At 39.1% G+C, this 17690-nt stretch overlaps 1 protein-coding gene across 1 annotated transcript in view; it reads right to left on the reverse strand.

Annotated features, from left to right (window-relative positions):
* Nucleotides 1-17690, reverse strand: part of Stk26 (serine/threonine kinase 26) — a 55154-nt gene that overhangs the window by 13438 nt on the left and 24026 nt on the right. Inside the window, exons 3-4 of the mRNA XM_048450352.3 lie at nt 10039-10269; nt 324-380 (exon numbers count right to left, since the gene is read on the reverse strand). Coding sequence (XP_048306309.1) covers nt 324-380; nt 10039-10269 — 288 coding nt within the window. The remainder of the gene's footprint in view (nt 1-323; nt 381-10038; nt 10270-17690) is intronic.

Here is a 17690-nt window from a genome sequence, read left to right on the forward strand (position 1 = left end):
TGAGCCATCTCTCCATCCCCCCATAATGTATTTTTTTAAGTCCAAGTATATTCAGTATTAAGACATGCATAAAAATGTCAAACTGACAGCAATTGGCAAACAATCACTCTAAACGTCAGGACTTTGTCTTCTGGGATATTTGCACTTATTATATACCTTAAGACTCTCAGCAGCACAACAAATCTACAATGCAGTTTGTGCACACAAGATTAAAAGCTAAGTCTTACCTGAATAACTTAGCTTGCCCCAAAGCTACTGCTTACATAATTTCAAAGAGTTAAGTAAGTTTCTGTATGTGTATATAACTGCTTTAAAATACTCACAAGATCCAAAGCTGAACCTCCCCCTAGGTATTCCATTATTATCCATAGTTTTGAACCCTGTAAAGACACAAAACAATTTAATAATTACATGCCTGGCCCCAAATAACCCACTAGAAAAAAATTAAAACTTGCAGAGTAACTAGTCTACTGATTATAAATACAGACTTTAACATGGTTCTTTGGGATCCAGACCATAGACTGTTTTTCATAGAAAATTAAAGTCAGATTCTCATCCTGTACTTCTTGTAAAACTACTTAAATACAGCTAACCACATACAAGCACCACGTGTCACTTTAACTATTACCAATTTTTATAAAATCCACAAAATGAACAATCACTTGAAGTCATTATTTGAATAATATTGAAGGAAAAGTACAATGACATTAAAAACTAAAGAGCAAGTGGACAATTTTGAATGTTTTCTGTGTAATTTTAGAGTTCGAAGACACTAGACATTTTGCATTGTTCCATTTGTTTTAAGACATTTTAGAGCCTTTTCCAGCCATGATTAATAGATATTTTTGCACACACATGGAATCCAGGAAAAAAGCAACTATCCCCCTCCAAAAAAGGGGGAGAGAGTATATAGTTTAATATGACCACTGCAGATAGTTAAGTTCCAAACCTAGGACTTCATTGTGAGCTGAACAAGAAAAGAAAACATTTTATAGGGGAGATATAAAGAAATGCACCATAAAATGCACATGCACGCATGCATGCACGCACACACGCACATCATGTAGCTCTATTGGATCAACACTGGATGACTAGGAACACAGCTCAACAGCAGAGTGCTTGCCTAGACCCTATGAGGCACCAAACGCCTCCCCCTCCCAATAAAACCTTTTAAAAATAAATCACCAACTTCCTCTTTCTTTCAGACATAGCTTGAAACACTCCTTTCTCTCCAGTACTTCATGAAAGGTATTTGCTGAAACTTTGTGAGACCACAGAACCGACTCGAGGTGGAAAGGCAGGTTTAACAAGGCTGACAGCAGGTCACACCGTGAATGATTTGTGTTCTGTGAGCCCATTTCCAAGTAAAATATTTAAGTTTTTGAAACCTGCATTTCTTCATTAAAATAATACCTAGGTTCCAGGGGAAGGCAGGCGGTGGATAGATGCTTCCAAAGACAACTTCAACATAAGTGCATCCACAGTAGCAAGCATGAAGTGCGGTAGAGACACGGCCTACAGTTTTATACATTAACCATTTTTTTTCTAGGGGAAAATACAGTCATTGCTGTGCTTCAACTTATGACACAAGTCCTACTTTTGTCACTTGAAGGCCCAGTTGCGAGATGAAAGTTCTCAAGCCACTGCTACTAGCCCTCATACTCTTAAACGCCCTCAGGAGTGTTCAGGAGTTTCATTTAAAATTTGCAATATTCCCATGAGCCTGGAGCTTTATTATGGCAGGAAACGGACTCCAGAGATACAAACACTCATGACAGAAGGCTAACGAATCAAGAGTTGGGTGAACACTGTAGGAGGAAAACTGGGATGTAGCTTAGAGTTAAGAATTAGGGAGAGAATATTCACATTATATCAATATGGGACACAAAGGATGTCTTTTCTCTTGCATATGTATATGTATGATATGCATATGTATATTCCTGTTTTCATGTGTGTGAATGCATATAGAGGCCTGAAGTTGAATGGCTTCCAGCATTGCTTTCTACGTTATATACAGAGGCAGGTTTTTTGGTTTCTTTCCACTGAACTTTGAACATACCGTCTTGGCTAGTCTTGGCTAGTCCAGCTTGCTCTAGGGATTCTCTGTCTGTGCTTCTTACAGGCTAGGATTATAGGCCAGATGCACTTGCAGAACTTGTACATGGGCTGTGGGGATTTGAACTCTGGTCCCGCTGCTTGCAAGTCAAGCATTTTACCTGTAAACCACCTCCCTAACCCTGTTAATCCTTTTCTTGATTTTGTTTCTATGTGGGCTATGTAAAAGAAAGCTTTTCCTATCCTCTTCACGCCCCTCCAGTAATCTTGACATCCATTCTGTTCTGCTATAGCAGTCCAGCTTGAACTGAGGAAGCAAAGCACCTGGAGCCCTATGTCTACATTAGAAAAGAAGATATGAGTGCCCACAATAGTAGGGGAGAAAGTAGAGATCTAGGAATGGTTCATGCAACTTGCTTTTATGTAGAGCAATTGGGCACTGAGACAGCGACAACGGCGAATGTGATGCATCTTTAAGTGTTTTCATGAGGAAGAAAAAGTTCTTATAATTACTGATAAATGGTATGGGAGGTCCTTCTGTCTATGTGTTGCTTTTATTGGATAATGAGTAAAGGAACTGGCTTGGCCTATAGCACGGGAGGAGGAAGGCTGAGTTAGAGAGAAGTCATGAAGCTTCTGGAGACAGATGTGCCACAGCCACATGGCGATATACAGATTAATAGAAATGGGTTGAATTAATATAAGAGTTAGCCAATAAGTAGCTAGAGCTAATCAGTCAAGCAGTGATTTAATTAATACAGTTTCTATGTGATTATTTCAGGTGTAAGCTAGCGCAGGGAACCAACAAGCGGCCCTCCTCTAACAGATACATTAAGATTTGTTCATTTGCCACAAACTTGTTCCTAATAAGTAACTATACTCTCTCTACCACATGAACTCAGAATGCTTCTTGTGTGCCTGACATTTACAAGAAAGTCCCTATAAAATATGTTTCTATTTTGCTGTTCTGCATGAACAAAAGCACCTGTTTTTCAAGTTAAAAAACAACGTGTGACATTTTATTTGCACCAGTTCTAAATAGAAGCTTTCCAACTGTCACCAAAATGGATGCACAGAAAGCTTCAGCGGTGACCTTCCAGAACAGGCTATATGGCTGAGATGTCTCAAGTCCCAACTAAGTAACTTCTACATCTGAAAATAAGGCTTCCTACCAGTAAGTAAGCTGCTTCACTGGAACTTTGAAACAACCAGGGGACTTGATACGTTTTTGCAGTTACCTTAGATCTGTCCATTTCTAGAGTTAAGCTTTACAGGAGGGTTTGGGGGACATCTGAATTTCCTGCTAAGAAGGCATGAGCCAGGGAAAGGTCTGAAGGAGCACCATCAAAAAGAAAAAAAAAAAAAGCAAGCTTGCCCAAGGAAGCTTGTCCCACAGGGAATCTGCTGTCTACAGCTGGGCCCAAAGGGTCCGTAAAAAAAGTCAATCACAAATAACGGAAGCCCAAATAACCTAAATAATATTTTTTGGGGGGGTAAGACAGATTTTGCATTTGATTTCTGATAACAGAGGTTAGTGTTGCAGAATGCAAATAAATGTGCTAAATTAAAATGCTGTCCATATATTGGTTTACAACTCCAAAAGTGCCAAGTGATTATTATCCATAACCATACACCTATCACTGTTAAGGGCAGGAAATCTCTGTAGGAAAACCTCCACTTCCCTTATAAAAGAAGCCATGCATTTGAATGATGGTTTCAAGGAGAAAATTTGTTATAGGAAACTGTCCCCAAATTTAGAACACACGAAAAGAAACGACTCCAAGACCAACAAAACGGCTCAGAGGGTGGTAAGGACGCTTTCTTGCAAGTCCAAAGACCTCAGTTTGATCTCCCAAATCTACATGGCAGAAGAAAACTGACTCTCACAAGCTGTTCTCTGACCTGCACATGCACACCATGGCATACACACACACACACACACACACACACACACACACACACACACACAGACACCACTCACCTACACCCTTACAAAATAAATAAACAACTGTAAAAATAAGGGACTATTGTAGAGTTGTACTAGTTAGTGGAAAATAAGGGGCTACTGTAGAGTTGTACTAGTTAGTGGGAAAAAGTTAGTATTATCAAATTACTGGTGTCTGAAGTATCAATTCGGTTACCCCTTGAGGTTTGTGGACCCTAATTTGTGCTCCTACTAAAGCAGATACTTGGGCAAAGTGGGGAGAAATGCAACTATAAAGTTAGAATTTGTCTGTTCATACAAAAAGTACTCAAGATACCCACTACACACACACACACACACACACACACACGCACACACACGCACACACACACAAGCATTATTTATGCTGTATACAAGTCAACACAAGTGGGTGGTCTACTCCAATAGCCTGTTACACTAACGACATAAACTAGAATGTAGAGTTGTAATTAGCCAGTCACAAAAGGGTAACTAATGTATGGTTCCATTGTATAAGGTACCTAGAGCAGTCAAGATCATAGAAGTAGGCCCTAGGTTGGTGGATGTCAAGGAAGCTAGCTACAGGGAATTATTATATCCTGGTACAGAATTTCAATTGGTAAACACATTCTAGAAATGAATAGCGGTCATGGTTGAACAACAACGCAAAAATGGCACACTTAAAATGGATACTGAGCATATCAACTACTCTCCTGGGCAGAGTCCATGCCCAGGAACAGTCTGCCAACACAAATTGGACTCCATGTTTTGTTTTTATTTTTATGAGAAAGAACATGAAGTTGGTTAGGGATAAGGAGGTGGGGAAGGACTTATGGGGACAGGAAAATATAAAAAATAAAAACATTATTAAAATGAATACAGAAAATGGCTAAAATAGTAAAGTTATATTCTTTTTTGCCATGATTTTAAAACGTAGCATGAACGATTTTATAGAATTAATTACAAAGGAGAGTAGAGATAGCTTCATGCAGAATGGGGCCAGAAACTTTATGCCCTCTACAGGGTTCTGCTCCAGTTGGGAATCTTTTGTCCATAGCCCATGCTCACAAAGTCATACCTCCAGGAGTTCAAATGCTGCTCCCCAGTGTTAGTGTTCCTGCCCTCTATATACTCTAGTTAAGTAGGTAAGAGGAAACAAATTTGAAACATACCTGGAGCTGAGGAGGGAGGCTGGATTTTGAAGCTGACAGAATAAAGTGGATGAGACTGACTGGACAAATTAAGCAAAATGAGATGAATGCACACAGTAGGCATTCAATGAATACATGTCTGTTGAAAGATGGGGATTCTTAGAGATGGATTATGTTAAGCCTAAAACCACTTCATTTTGAGAAAAGAGCATTTTACAAAGGAGAAAGAAATGGACTTCAAGCTTTATAAGAAAACATGATACACATTTTCAAATAAAAAATATTCCAGAAGCATTGAATATACTCTAGAAAAAACCACAAAGTTTGATGAAAAATAGCACGAAGATCAAACAACTATAGATTTTGCTCTGGAATATTTCACTTCATTCACTCAATTTTTAAACAGATGCTGGTTGTAGTCTACGCGAACCTATGGGAGGGACCACATTCCCTTAACATAAACAGAAATCTAAAGGCACTTTCAGCAGCAAAGAAAGGCATGACTCAAATTCTGTTCAATGCCTGAATGAGTTTCATTTTTAAAAAATTACATTGAACTAACAAAATATTTAAAGATTATAAAAGATTCTAGCACTATTAGGAGATGAAAAGGAAAGTCTGTGCACTCCCAGTACTCTTCATGAAGACTAACTTTGTCAAACAGCAGTGAACGAAAACGAAAGGAAAACACTGTGGTCACACTGATGTGTTTGTCTGGTTTTTTTACTCTTGTTTTTAAAGATGGAATTGTACAGTGAGCTCAGTCAAAATGAATACCTAGTACATTTTTGCATGTCTGAAGGAAATCGCTACAACTGCACACAGTTTGAGAGAACATATAATTTTCTCTCAAATGCAGTCATTTTTTTTTATGCTAGCTTACAGTAAAGTCACTTTTTACCCCAGCTTACAGTAAAGTCTTGGTTATGTATGATAGCCTGTGTAAATCCCAGATCCTATGTTGCTCAACTCAGCTGACTCACAAACTCCACTGCCATCTGAGATGCATGGACAGCCCCCCAATATGTATCCAAGTCAATTGACAAAGTCATTCCCTCATGATTCTAACAGGACGTGGTCTCAAGTTACGCTGACTGCTTTAAACAGAACGCTGTTAGATTTGATGTGGTTTTAGTTTATGATAAAAAAACGCATGCCTATGCAATCACAATATGAGAGTATAATGGAAAATAATGAGTTGGTTAATTTCAGTAAAATACTTAGCCCACCATGGAAGTGAACAATAGTAATCCAAAAGCTGCACAGGGTAAGGGCAGGAGGACCATGTGTTCAGGGCCAGCGTGGATTATACTTTTAGGCCTAGAATTTAGCTTAGTGTTAATAAACATCAACCATGAGCAAGGCTCTGGCTTTCATCCTTACACACACACACGCACACACATGCACACACACACACACACACACACACACACACGACTCAGAGAGGAAGTGACTTCAAATCAGATAAGAATCCTACATTTTGTATGTATAGCCATTTACCCCTAACTGTATTTATAGAGTTTATCATGAAGGAAAAAGGTTCTTCAAATACTCTTTTCCAGGACTTCCACTAATGATTGCTGAAGGAGATGAAAATATTTCAGCTTTATATTTTAACAAATATTTTGGATATTAGTGTTCTACCATGGAATGCTCTAAAGAATTCCACAGTCAATATTTGGAACAAAATAAAGCATTAGTTTGTACTTATTAACAGCTGAAGTAATTACTAGACTAGTATGTAGATCCTACTAGGCTGGGTTTGAAGGCAGTATTTTTGAAATATAATCTCTTACAAATAGAAACCCACGCAGTTGCAGCACATTCGTCCGTGGAAAAACCATGAGGAAACAAAGGTTCTTAGCAACTACTGAAATCCTCACTGCCACGCTACTGCTGAGCTAGAAGAAAGTATTCAAAAATATTTTAAATAGAGTCTATTGAATATTTTAAGTCAGCCACCGAAAATAGCTTATCTGATCTAGGTGCCTAAAAATAACAAGGGTTCAGGTTTGCTCTAGAGAGAGTCTGGAATTACCACTACTCAATCCAGAAAGAGCAATAATACATATGATCAGAAATTTCCCAGGGCTGCCTACAACAAGGCCCACCATAGGAATTAGGAGGAGAACGTACAGGCACTGAGATGGAGCAATCACTCCAAAGAATTTCATACAACTATATGAACTTCTAAGTTAGATATTTTAGGGATGAATATGAAAGAAAATATTATGCTACAAAGAACCAGAAGTTTTCATATGCAGTAAAACACGATGACAGCTAACTCTTAGGAATAAATGCTGAAATTAGATGGAATTTTCCATTCTCATCACCTCTTCCTTGAGGCAACTTCTTTGAGTTATTCTTGATGAAAAATACACAAGTAAGCACTTGCTTATTTGCAGTTATTAATATGTAGCTTTTGTTTGATTTTAATTTTTGCAGTCCTATGACTGGAACCCAGTAAGACAAGCATGCCAGGCAAACTCCCTGTCAATGAGCTACACTCCTGCCTGAAATTACAGATTTCATCTGTAATCTGCTCTATGTAGATACTCAGTATGATATTATAAAATATAATAAGTATCTATATATTTTTATCATAAAATTAGTACTTTTATGTAATGCTGGACTGAGTGCTCCCTGACTACAGGAGTATGCTATTCATTTTCTATCTCCAGCACCTGGTACACCGTATGACACAGTGTCTAGCTGTCGAATGACTCTATAGCAAATTCACTCCCTATTCAATCTAATGTATGCAATATGCAAATAAAATAAGTTTTGTAAAGTCGGTAAAATTGATGATTCATATCAACATAAACTAATATAAATACATAAAGATCAAGAAAGCAATGACACCTAGGTCACCAAGATGGAGGCATAGAAGACACAAGTCTTCCTCTCTCTCTCTCTCTCTTTCTCTCTCTCTCTCTCTCTCTCTCTCTCTCTCACACACACACACACACACACACACACATACACACACATGCACGCACACATGACGGGTGCACATGGTGGGATGGAAGGAGAGAAGATGAGAGAGAACATACCACAAACCAAAATAACTCACTAGCCCTAACTGTAGCAACACAGGAGACACAAAGGAAACAGGATCTCTCCACAGAAAGGGTCACTGGCGAGAATGGCATACCCATGCAGCCGAGAGATGGCCATGAATGAAGAAGAAAGAGGAAGGCTATCAATATCGCCATGCAGTAGGAACCACCGCGGTTCCAAATGAACTATTCCAGAGGATACTGACATTGTAACTGCTGAAGTGCTCAACAGCTAGACTTCCTAGGGAGCTCCAGGGAGGGCAGGCACAGTAACACAACCTTGCTCCTGAAGCCAAAAGTTGCTGAGGCAGTGGGAAAAGGACTCTCTATTCTCCCAAACCATGCCAGTTCCTCAGCCTTGGATTAATGGCTGCTCCGTGAGAGTCCACAGTCCAGACCTGGGTTCTGTAGCTGTACCGGATCCAACCACATGTCACTGCCAAGTGGGGTCACTGCCTCAGACCCCTAGCTCACACTCGGGTGAAACTGAAATTTCTGTGTGTGCACCTGGGCTGCACACACTAACTAGCCTGGTGGCCACAAGGAAAAGCAAGCACTCTGGAGGCTAGATGTCTTAATGGCTATGTTGTCTTCACCATATCTCCGACAACCCAGGCATCACCATACCAAACCAGGACTTTCATATGCACAGAGCCGGAAACCTTTCTGCACGTGTCTGTGCTCCAGACATGCACTCCTGTCTCTAACGCAAAGTTATGCCATGGCAGTAAAGCCATGCAGTGAATCCATTATACCATGGCAATGTAGCCAATCATAACTCAGATTTTATACTACCGCCATAGCTATCGGGCTCATACTGGGCTGGGAGTAGTTCCTTTTCTTTCTTTTGTATTTATCTTTTATTTTATTTTTTTTTATTTTTTGACAATAAGAAAAGGATTTATTTATTAAAGACTCCATCTGTGAGTTACTGAATAAATGAACACACTTGACATCTATCGCTTTGGGGTAGAACACATCATTCTAGGTGGGCTGGGAAGTGTCTCTACAAATATTGCACCATCTTACGTGAGTGAAGGATTTGATCACATAGATCTTAGTGTTGTAGAGGAAGAAAGCAAGAACCTGGGGATGGTTCAGGTAAACTATGTCATAAGCTTAGTATGAATCATAAGCTGAACTAAGGGATATAAAAACGGGGAAAAATTAAGCTAAGCTGTCATCAATGTGCTCACAACCTTGGGAGAGAAATGCATAGGTAACAACCATAGCTCGATGCTATCTATATGCACCCTCCACTCTGAGTTTGAGAACGATTAGACTATTAAGAATAGCACATGGAAAGCCAGGGGTACAGCTATTATGTGGCAATGTGGCCTAAAGACCAGAGACCTTTTTCCTCTTCCCCTGTCCCAAAAGTTCAGGGATGGAAGAGAGCAGCTGAGCTCTGGAATACTTGCAAGAAGCTGCTGTTAACTCTAACAGTGGTTTAGTTGACATCATAAATGGAGCTGGATTCTGCCTAGACGGTAAAGATTACCAAGTGCTAATTTAAGAGCCTGCCTTTTGAGTTGGGTGTGGTGGTGCACACCTTTAATTCTAGCAGGTAGATCTCTATAAGATCAAGGCCGGTCTGTTCTATCTACATTGTGAGTTCTAGGAGAGTCAGGCTACACAGTGAGACCCTGTCTCAAAAAGAAAAAAAAGGAAAAAAAGATACTGCCTCTCAAAATTAGAACTAAAAGAAAACAAAAAACAGTATATAATGAAAACACGTTATAAAATAATATATCATGAACACATTATGAAATAATATATCATGAACACAATATGAAATAGTATATAATATAATACATAATGAGGACATTACCTTTAAATAGGACCCATAGTATTTCGTTACATATGAGCTGTCACACTGACTCAGAACAGTTATTTCTTGTTGAATGTCTTCTATTTCATCTTCGGCTTCCTCAAGGTCAATGATTTTAATTGCAACCACTTGCTGGGTACGGTTGTCGATTCCTTTGAAAACTTCTCCAAAGGAGCCTTTTCCAATGCGCTCTAATTTTGTGAACAGTTCTTCTGGATCAGCTATATTATTCTAAGGGGAAGAAAGTAGAGAGGAAACACAAATGCTTTGAATCAATTTTTCTTTTAGGCTTATTTTTATTTTATGTGTGTTTCTTTTTATTCGCCTGCAGGTATGTGAGTGTACCACACATGTGCCTGGTACCTATGGAGAACTGAACAGGGGATTTGATTCTCCACAACTGAAGTTAATGACAGTTGTGAGCTGTCATGTGGGTGCTAAGAATTGAATCTGGGTCCTCAGCAAGAACAGCCAGTGCTCTTAACCGCTGAGCCATCTCTCCAGCTGCATGAATCAAACTTTCTAAATAGAGAAAAATGAATCAGATTAAATATAGACCACTTCATGTAAGTTTTCACTTTTTATCCCCCCAATATATATCAAATGTTGCTAAGGATATAGAGAAAAAGGAATTGTTACATACAGTTAATAGGAAAGTGAATGAATATAACCACTATAGAGAATAGTAGGGTCAGAAAATCAAAAAGAGACCTACCATTTGATCCAGGTATCACACATTAGAGTTTGTCTTTTGAGGAAAAGAAGTAACTGTATCAGAGACATGTGTACTCTCATGCTTTTTTACAATAGTTAGGCACTACTCACAATAACTAAGATAGGGAATTAGTCTAGGGATCATCAAGAGATGACTAGATATGAAAAATGGGACATAGAGACACATGCACACAAATAAAATACTATTCAGCTATCAAAAGATTAGTATAGTATCCTTTACAGGGAAATGGAAGGAGGTAGAGGGTGTTACATAAAGTAAGACAGTTGCAAAAAGACAGATTCTGCATACTCTTTCACATAAGAATGCTGTAAGAAGGCAATTGATATATATAATAATGATTACTAAAGGTTCTGGAGTGTGGGAGGAGTGCATGGGGGAGGTTGGAGGACAGGTGGCCAAACACAGCAGAGAGGAGTTTATAAGTTCCAGTATACAGTGTGTGTGTGTGTGTGCAGGGAGTATAGCTCACAATAAACTAATATGTTCTATGAATGAGAACTCAAACACAAGGTAATGATAAATAGATAGGGATGCCATTCACCTTGATATGCTCTGCACATAGAGTATACACATGAAATACTATATCACACCACATAAATATGCACTACTGTTATGTGTCTTTAATTTTTTATGTTTAAGGAGGTATCAATATTAACTACCCCAGGTGATTGTTACACACTGTTCTGTGTGGATCGAATTATCACATAATGAATATAATTATCACATCATGTACATAATTACAATAATTTTAAAGAAAAATATAAAATATTTTTCAAGTCATCTTACAGAAGGGAACTAGAATTAGACAACACGATACAATCTAGAACTAAGCATAAATATGTACATTAGCAAAACCTAAATGCATAAACATACTGACCTTTCTTGATACAGAAACAGTTTTGCATTAAAATATGCAAAATTGGTCCCATGAGATAACCATTCTATATTCTTATTGCTATGGCTAAAGAGATGCTGCTGATCAAGTTGAAAATGAAGATTTTCAAACCTTTCAAACGGGACATTATTAAAGTATACTTGAGGGACCTGTTAGTCCAAAACTTTACTTTGAGCTTCTTCAAAACCTAAAAGGACAGTACCTAGTTCTAGTCACTCAATCAAATCTGCAAACTAAACCTAAATCTACTGTGAGTTCATTTGCTATCATTTCCCCAAGTTTCATCTCAACATGGATTTCAGGATGATGTAGGAGAGTCTGCCGGGAGCCAGGTGGCGAGACACAGCCCGCCGCTCCTTTTTACATCAGGAGACAGTTAAAGTCTGCATGTCGTTTGTGTGTCACTTCATTAGACAAAGAAGCCGCTGAAGTTTTCCTACCAAGTTCTTTGATTTGAACTTCTCTTTGTCATCTTACCCAAAAATAAAGCTAAGCGCATGATCTATTGACCTTCCAGTCTTCACATATTCTCCTCGATGAGGTTTAACTTTCTTTTTCTCGGAGATGCACTCTCCATTTCGGGGTATTTTTTTTTCCATTTCAAGATTAGTGTGAGTCCCTACCCACCTTTAGTGACCATCTCCAATGTGCATCTCTACATGGAACCAACCAATACACCTGGAAATTCCCATAGGGCTTCTTGAAGGAGCTGTAACACACTTCTAGTGGCTATAAGTGATGCTCCAAAGCTCACATTTTGTTAGCATTTCTTCCCAACAACTCGATTGCCACAATTACAGATTCTTTGGAGCACTGGTGTTTTCTCTTGTTTTTGGTTTGCTTTTGTTTGTGGTTGTTCCCACCCATTGCCCAGGCTGCCCTGGAACTGGCGATCCTCTGCCTCTGACCTCTTCAGTACTGGGATTAGAGGTGTGAACAACCGGGCACAACTCCTTTGGAGCAGCCTTTTGCCAGCACCGTGCTGTGATTACTACCATATGTATGGTGGCTAACCCACAGCTACCTCCTCCTAGTTTGTGTGCTAATTTTTCTCATTGTAGTAGCTTGTGTTGAAAATAGTCATGAAACAATATGCGGATGATTTTACCTCACTATAACTTCTTAAATTTAGAGAACTTAGAAAAAGATTTGATGTCAAGTTTTTGCTTTCTTTCTTTTAGGTGTATATGGGTACATGTATGTGAATGGGTGTGACAGTTCACATTTGAGTACAGGTACATGTGCATGTGTGTGTACTTGCATGGGAAGGCTAGAAGTCAACCTTGGGTGTCAGTCTTCACGAACTGCCCAAATTGTTTTGTGTTTTTAAGTTAAAAAAATATTATTATTATTATTATTATTATTTGGTATAAGTGCCACAGTACATATGTGTAAAAACATCCTTTGTAGAGTAGTCTCTCCTTTCATTTTTATGTGACTTCCAAGGACTAAACTGAGATCACCAGGCTTATGTGGCAAGCATCTTACCTTGGTGAGCCATCTCACTGTTCCCTACCTTGTATTTTAAGTCTCTCAGCTGGGTGTTACTCCTTTAATCCCAGCACTCAGGAGGCAGAAGCAGGCAGATCCCTGTGAGTTCGAGGCCAGCTTGGTCTACAGAGTGAGTTTCAGGACAGCTAGGGCTGTTACACAAAGAAACCCTTTTCAAAAAAGCAAAATAAAACAACAACAAAAATAACCAAACACGGTCTCTTACTGGAACATGAGGCTAATTTAGTAGGCTAGGCAGTCTGGCCAGCAAAGCCCCAAGAATCTGTCTGCCTGTCTCTACCTCCCAGCACAAGGATTACAAGTATGTGTTCACCTCACCCACCTCACCCTAGTTCTGGGGATCAAACTTGGTTCCTCATGCTTGCAGTGCAAGCACTTTAATAAAGCCGTCTTCCCAACCCCTTGGGTCTTTTTTTATATATACTTACAAAAGAAATCCGAACTTTGGAAAACACAGACTTGGTTACATATTGGATGTACTGTCTCATAATACATTCTGAGGAGTATACTAATAACTAACTTCCTAATAAGAACTTAATAAGAAACAGAAATTAAATTCTACTCTTCTTAATTGGTGTTTTAAGGGGCTTTAAGTGAAGCTATTAACCCTAGGGAGGACACAGCTGTTCACTGCTTTCTATAATAAATGGGCTCCTGCAAATATGTAAATCATAGATTTAAAACCAAGTCACATTTCACATGTTAAGGAGGCTATGCAATGAATCCTAACTTATCCATATAGCTTAAGAATTTCAACTGAGGAATAGCAAGTTGGAGACAGAGAAACAGACAGAGCTGTCATTTACAGAGTAATTATCCTTCAACTCTAATTCTGGGCTTACAATTTCTGCAAAACATTGAGTTTCAGAGTGGAAGAAAACTGAAACAAAGGGTTTTCTCTACTGTATGTAACCTCTCTCTCCTAACTATCTGGAAGGTAGAGACCTTTGTCTCACTGCCACTTCCTGAATCTTCGATAAATAACACCCAATTTCTTTTTTTTTTTTTTCTTTCTTTTTTTTTTTTTTTTTTTTTTAGTAAATTTTATTAAATTATAAAAGTTTCCATTTCCACCCCCCCTCCCAACACCCTCCCACTCCCCCTACTCCCCCTCCTCCTCCCTCTTCGTCCCCCAGGGCAGTCAGGGTTTCCTGCCCTGTGGGAAGTTCCAGTTCCTTCCCCCTCCCTCCAGGTCCAGGAAGGTGAGTGTCCAAACAGACTGGATCCCCAAAATCCATTATATGTAGAGGAAACAGGTCCCAGTGTCATAGTCAATGGCTTTTCAGAAAGACTTCGGGTCAGCCACAGTCAGAGAATCCGGCCAAATTCGGAGAGTCTGGTTAGATCACGTCCTCTTTCAGTCCCAGTCCAACTGGCCTTGGTAAACTCTCATCAGATCCGTTCCCTTGTATCAGTGGGTGATGGCATCCCTCGCAGTACTGACTTCGTTTTTCATGTTCTTCCTCCTTCTGCTCCTCATTTGGACCTCGGGGGGCTCAGTCCCGTGCTGCAATGTGGGTTTCCGACTGTATCGCTATCCTTCGTCAGATGCAGGATCACTCGGAAGGCCCTCTGGATCAACACCCAATTTCTAAATTTCTCTTTATTCATGCTTCAGTTGAGGGGCATCTAGGTTGTTTCCGGGTTCTGGCTATTACAAATAATGCTGCTATGAACACAGTTGAGCAAGTGTCCTTGTGGTATGACTGAGCATTCTTTGGGTATATGCCTAAGAGGGGTATCGCTGGATCTTACGGTAGATTGAGTCCCAGTTTTCTGAGAAATCACCATATTGATTTCCAAGCGTACAAAGACAGATTTCCTTCTTGACAATTTGCTTGGTTTTGTTTTCATTATCATCATTTTCTCTACATCTTTCTTTCTTTCATTCTTTCTTTCACAGAGGCCTTTCTCTATCATCATTTTATTTTTATTCTTTCCTTTTTTTTTCTTTCTTAGATAGAGGTTTGCAATGTTATCTTGACCAGGATTGGAATCTCTGTTTCCCAAGATGTCCTCCACTTACAGGGATTCTGCGGCCTCAGCCCACTGAGTGTTGAGACTGGGGGAGTAGGCAATCATATCCAACTCTTTCTTGTCTTTAGAATGTAGGCAAAGTCAAATAAATAAATAGCAAGCATTTAAATCAATGCAATGAAAACCCACCTTCACAATGATATGTGGAAGAAGGCTTTTTGAATTCCCAAGCTATAGAGACAGAGGGCTAGTCCAATTTGGAAAATCTCTTGGAATGTGCTCCAATCTTGGCTATACACCATGATCATCTGTACAGCCTTAAGAAATGCAGACACCTAGGACACATCCCAGAGCTTCTGATTCAAAGTGCCTGATACTAGGACTTTGCCATCAATATATATATTTAAGTATCCTAAATGATTCTTGCAAAGACACTTTGGCATGAGTCTTGAGACCAGAATTTGGGAACTACTGAGCACAAAGAAGCGAAGCTTACATCACTGGGTACAGAGAACTCATTGTCCCTAGTTTTTTGGGCCAGCATATAGGTCTCATCAACTTATGCACACTAAAGGGAACAACTCAGAGATTAAAACTGAGGAGGTTTATGTGTAACTCAGTGATAGATATTTTTAGCATGTGTACACTGAGGCTCCATCTTCACCACCATAAGAAAACAAAAACAAAAGCAAGAGCACTGAGTTGCTTACATGCATGTACCTAGACTTTAAAATGAAGTCTGAAACACTTCTAAGGACGCAGCTCAAAAATCAGTACTTTTCCCTGAGGACTACCAACATCAAAGTATTTGTCCAGCACAGACCACCATTTTCCTGTAATTCTTCTCAAACATCATTTTTACCTGACCTCGTCTCTGGGATGCACAGTAATTTGATTTGTAATTGATGATAGTATTTGCATTAAAAATCCAACAATGAGGAATAAAATTTTGATCTAGAAGGCAGTAGAAAATGGCTCCAATTTCTTAAAGAGGGATACTGAGAATGGGTGCAAAAAAAAAACTGTAGAAAGAATTAGAAATATTCTTTGGGTCCTAGCAGAACAGAAATCTAGAAGGAAAAAAAAAGAAAAAAAATCAAATATTATCTACTTCTTTGAATATGCAGTAGCTAAAATGAGGTAGCTAAATAAGATTGCCATTATGGGGAAAAGAGTGAAATCATAAGAAGTTTAAGTAAATTGGGTAGATTTCTCAGTTGTGGGGTAGGAATGGCTAAGTTTGCGTGTTCTAAAGAGTCTTCAATAACCAGGCCGAGTAATGTTGACCACTTAAGGCAGTGGTTCTCAACCTGGGGATCCTGACCCCACAGCGGTAGCCTTGACATTATGATTCATAACAGTAGCAAAATTACAATTGCAATGTAGCAACAAAATGATTTTATGGTTGGGGTCAGCACAACATGAGGACCTGTGTTAAAGGGTCACAGCATTAGGAGGTTTGGCACTGGTCTCCCCAATAGGATGATAAGTAAAGACACCTTTTATTGCCTCAAGTGGTGTGCAGCCAACAGGGGCATCTGTGTTTACAGCACCTAACAATATGTTAAAGCCCAACAACTCACAGTTACTAGATGATCTCTTCTAAGTTAAAAGTGACGGGCTTTTCTGCATTACTCTCATGTCTATAGCTGCTACCTGTCACCTAACAAGCAAGGTGCACAGAAATAAAAACCATTCTCCACTGGCTTTGTGAGCCTTCAATTAAATTACTATTCCCTCATGCTAAAATGTTTCATTTTCTCTGTGAACATTGTGAAAGAAAAAAGTTTGTAGTGGATTTCCTATACAAGACACTGATAAGAACTGGTTGAAGACGATCAGGCATAGGCCTCAGAGATCACCATCTTTTGCCAGGACTGAACATATGCAAATACAACTGGCTTCTGCTTCAGTCCCAGGCTTTTGGGGCCAGCAGGAAATGCAAAGGTCACAAAACCTTTCCTCCTATCACCGCCATCTACACTATGGCGGGGGGGATTGTGCTGTGTCTGCTGTGTCCTAAACTACTGTCTAAGGTGTGGCAGCGACAGTGAGAGTCCAAAGGCTATACAAAATCCTGGGATGAAAAGAATGAAAAGACCTTTGAGATAAATAGGAAGTTAGTAAGACGCCTTAGCCAAAACCTCTCTGTAGTGCAGCAAACCACAGCCTAGATGGATGATAAATTGTTAAGTATACAAGATGTTTTGCTAGTGGCAAAGGTCAAACTTAAACCCAGAGTTCCTGACTATTAAGTCCAAAGTTTTCTTTCTACAGCTTGAGTTTACATGAAACTTAAACAGTATTCCCTTTTTGCCATAAAGCCAGAAATTATTTCCACTATGAATAGATCAAACAAGTGGCCAATGTCAGTTTTGTAATAACTCATCATTTAAAGAGATTAAAAAATTAAACAAAAGAGTTTTCAATTTTTAACACAGAAATTTCATATTATAAATTTTTATTTTAAATTGATAAAATTTCACATTTATCATGTATTTAAAATGTTTTAAAGCATATATGTTTTAGAAT

The sequence above is a fragment of the Myodes glareolus genome, chromosome X (genome assembly GCF_982192425.1).
Source record: "Myodes glareolus chromosome X, mMyoGla1.1, whole genome shotgun sequence".
Taxonomy (NCBI): Eukaryota; Metazoa; Chordata; class Mammalia; order Rodentia; family Cricetidae; genus Myodes; species Myodes glareolus.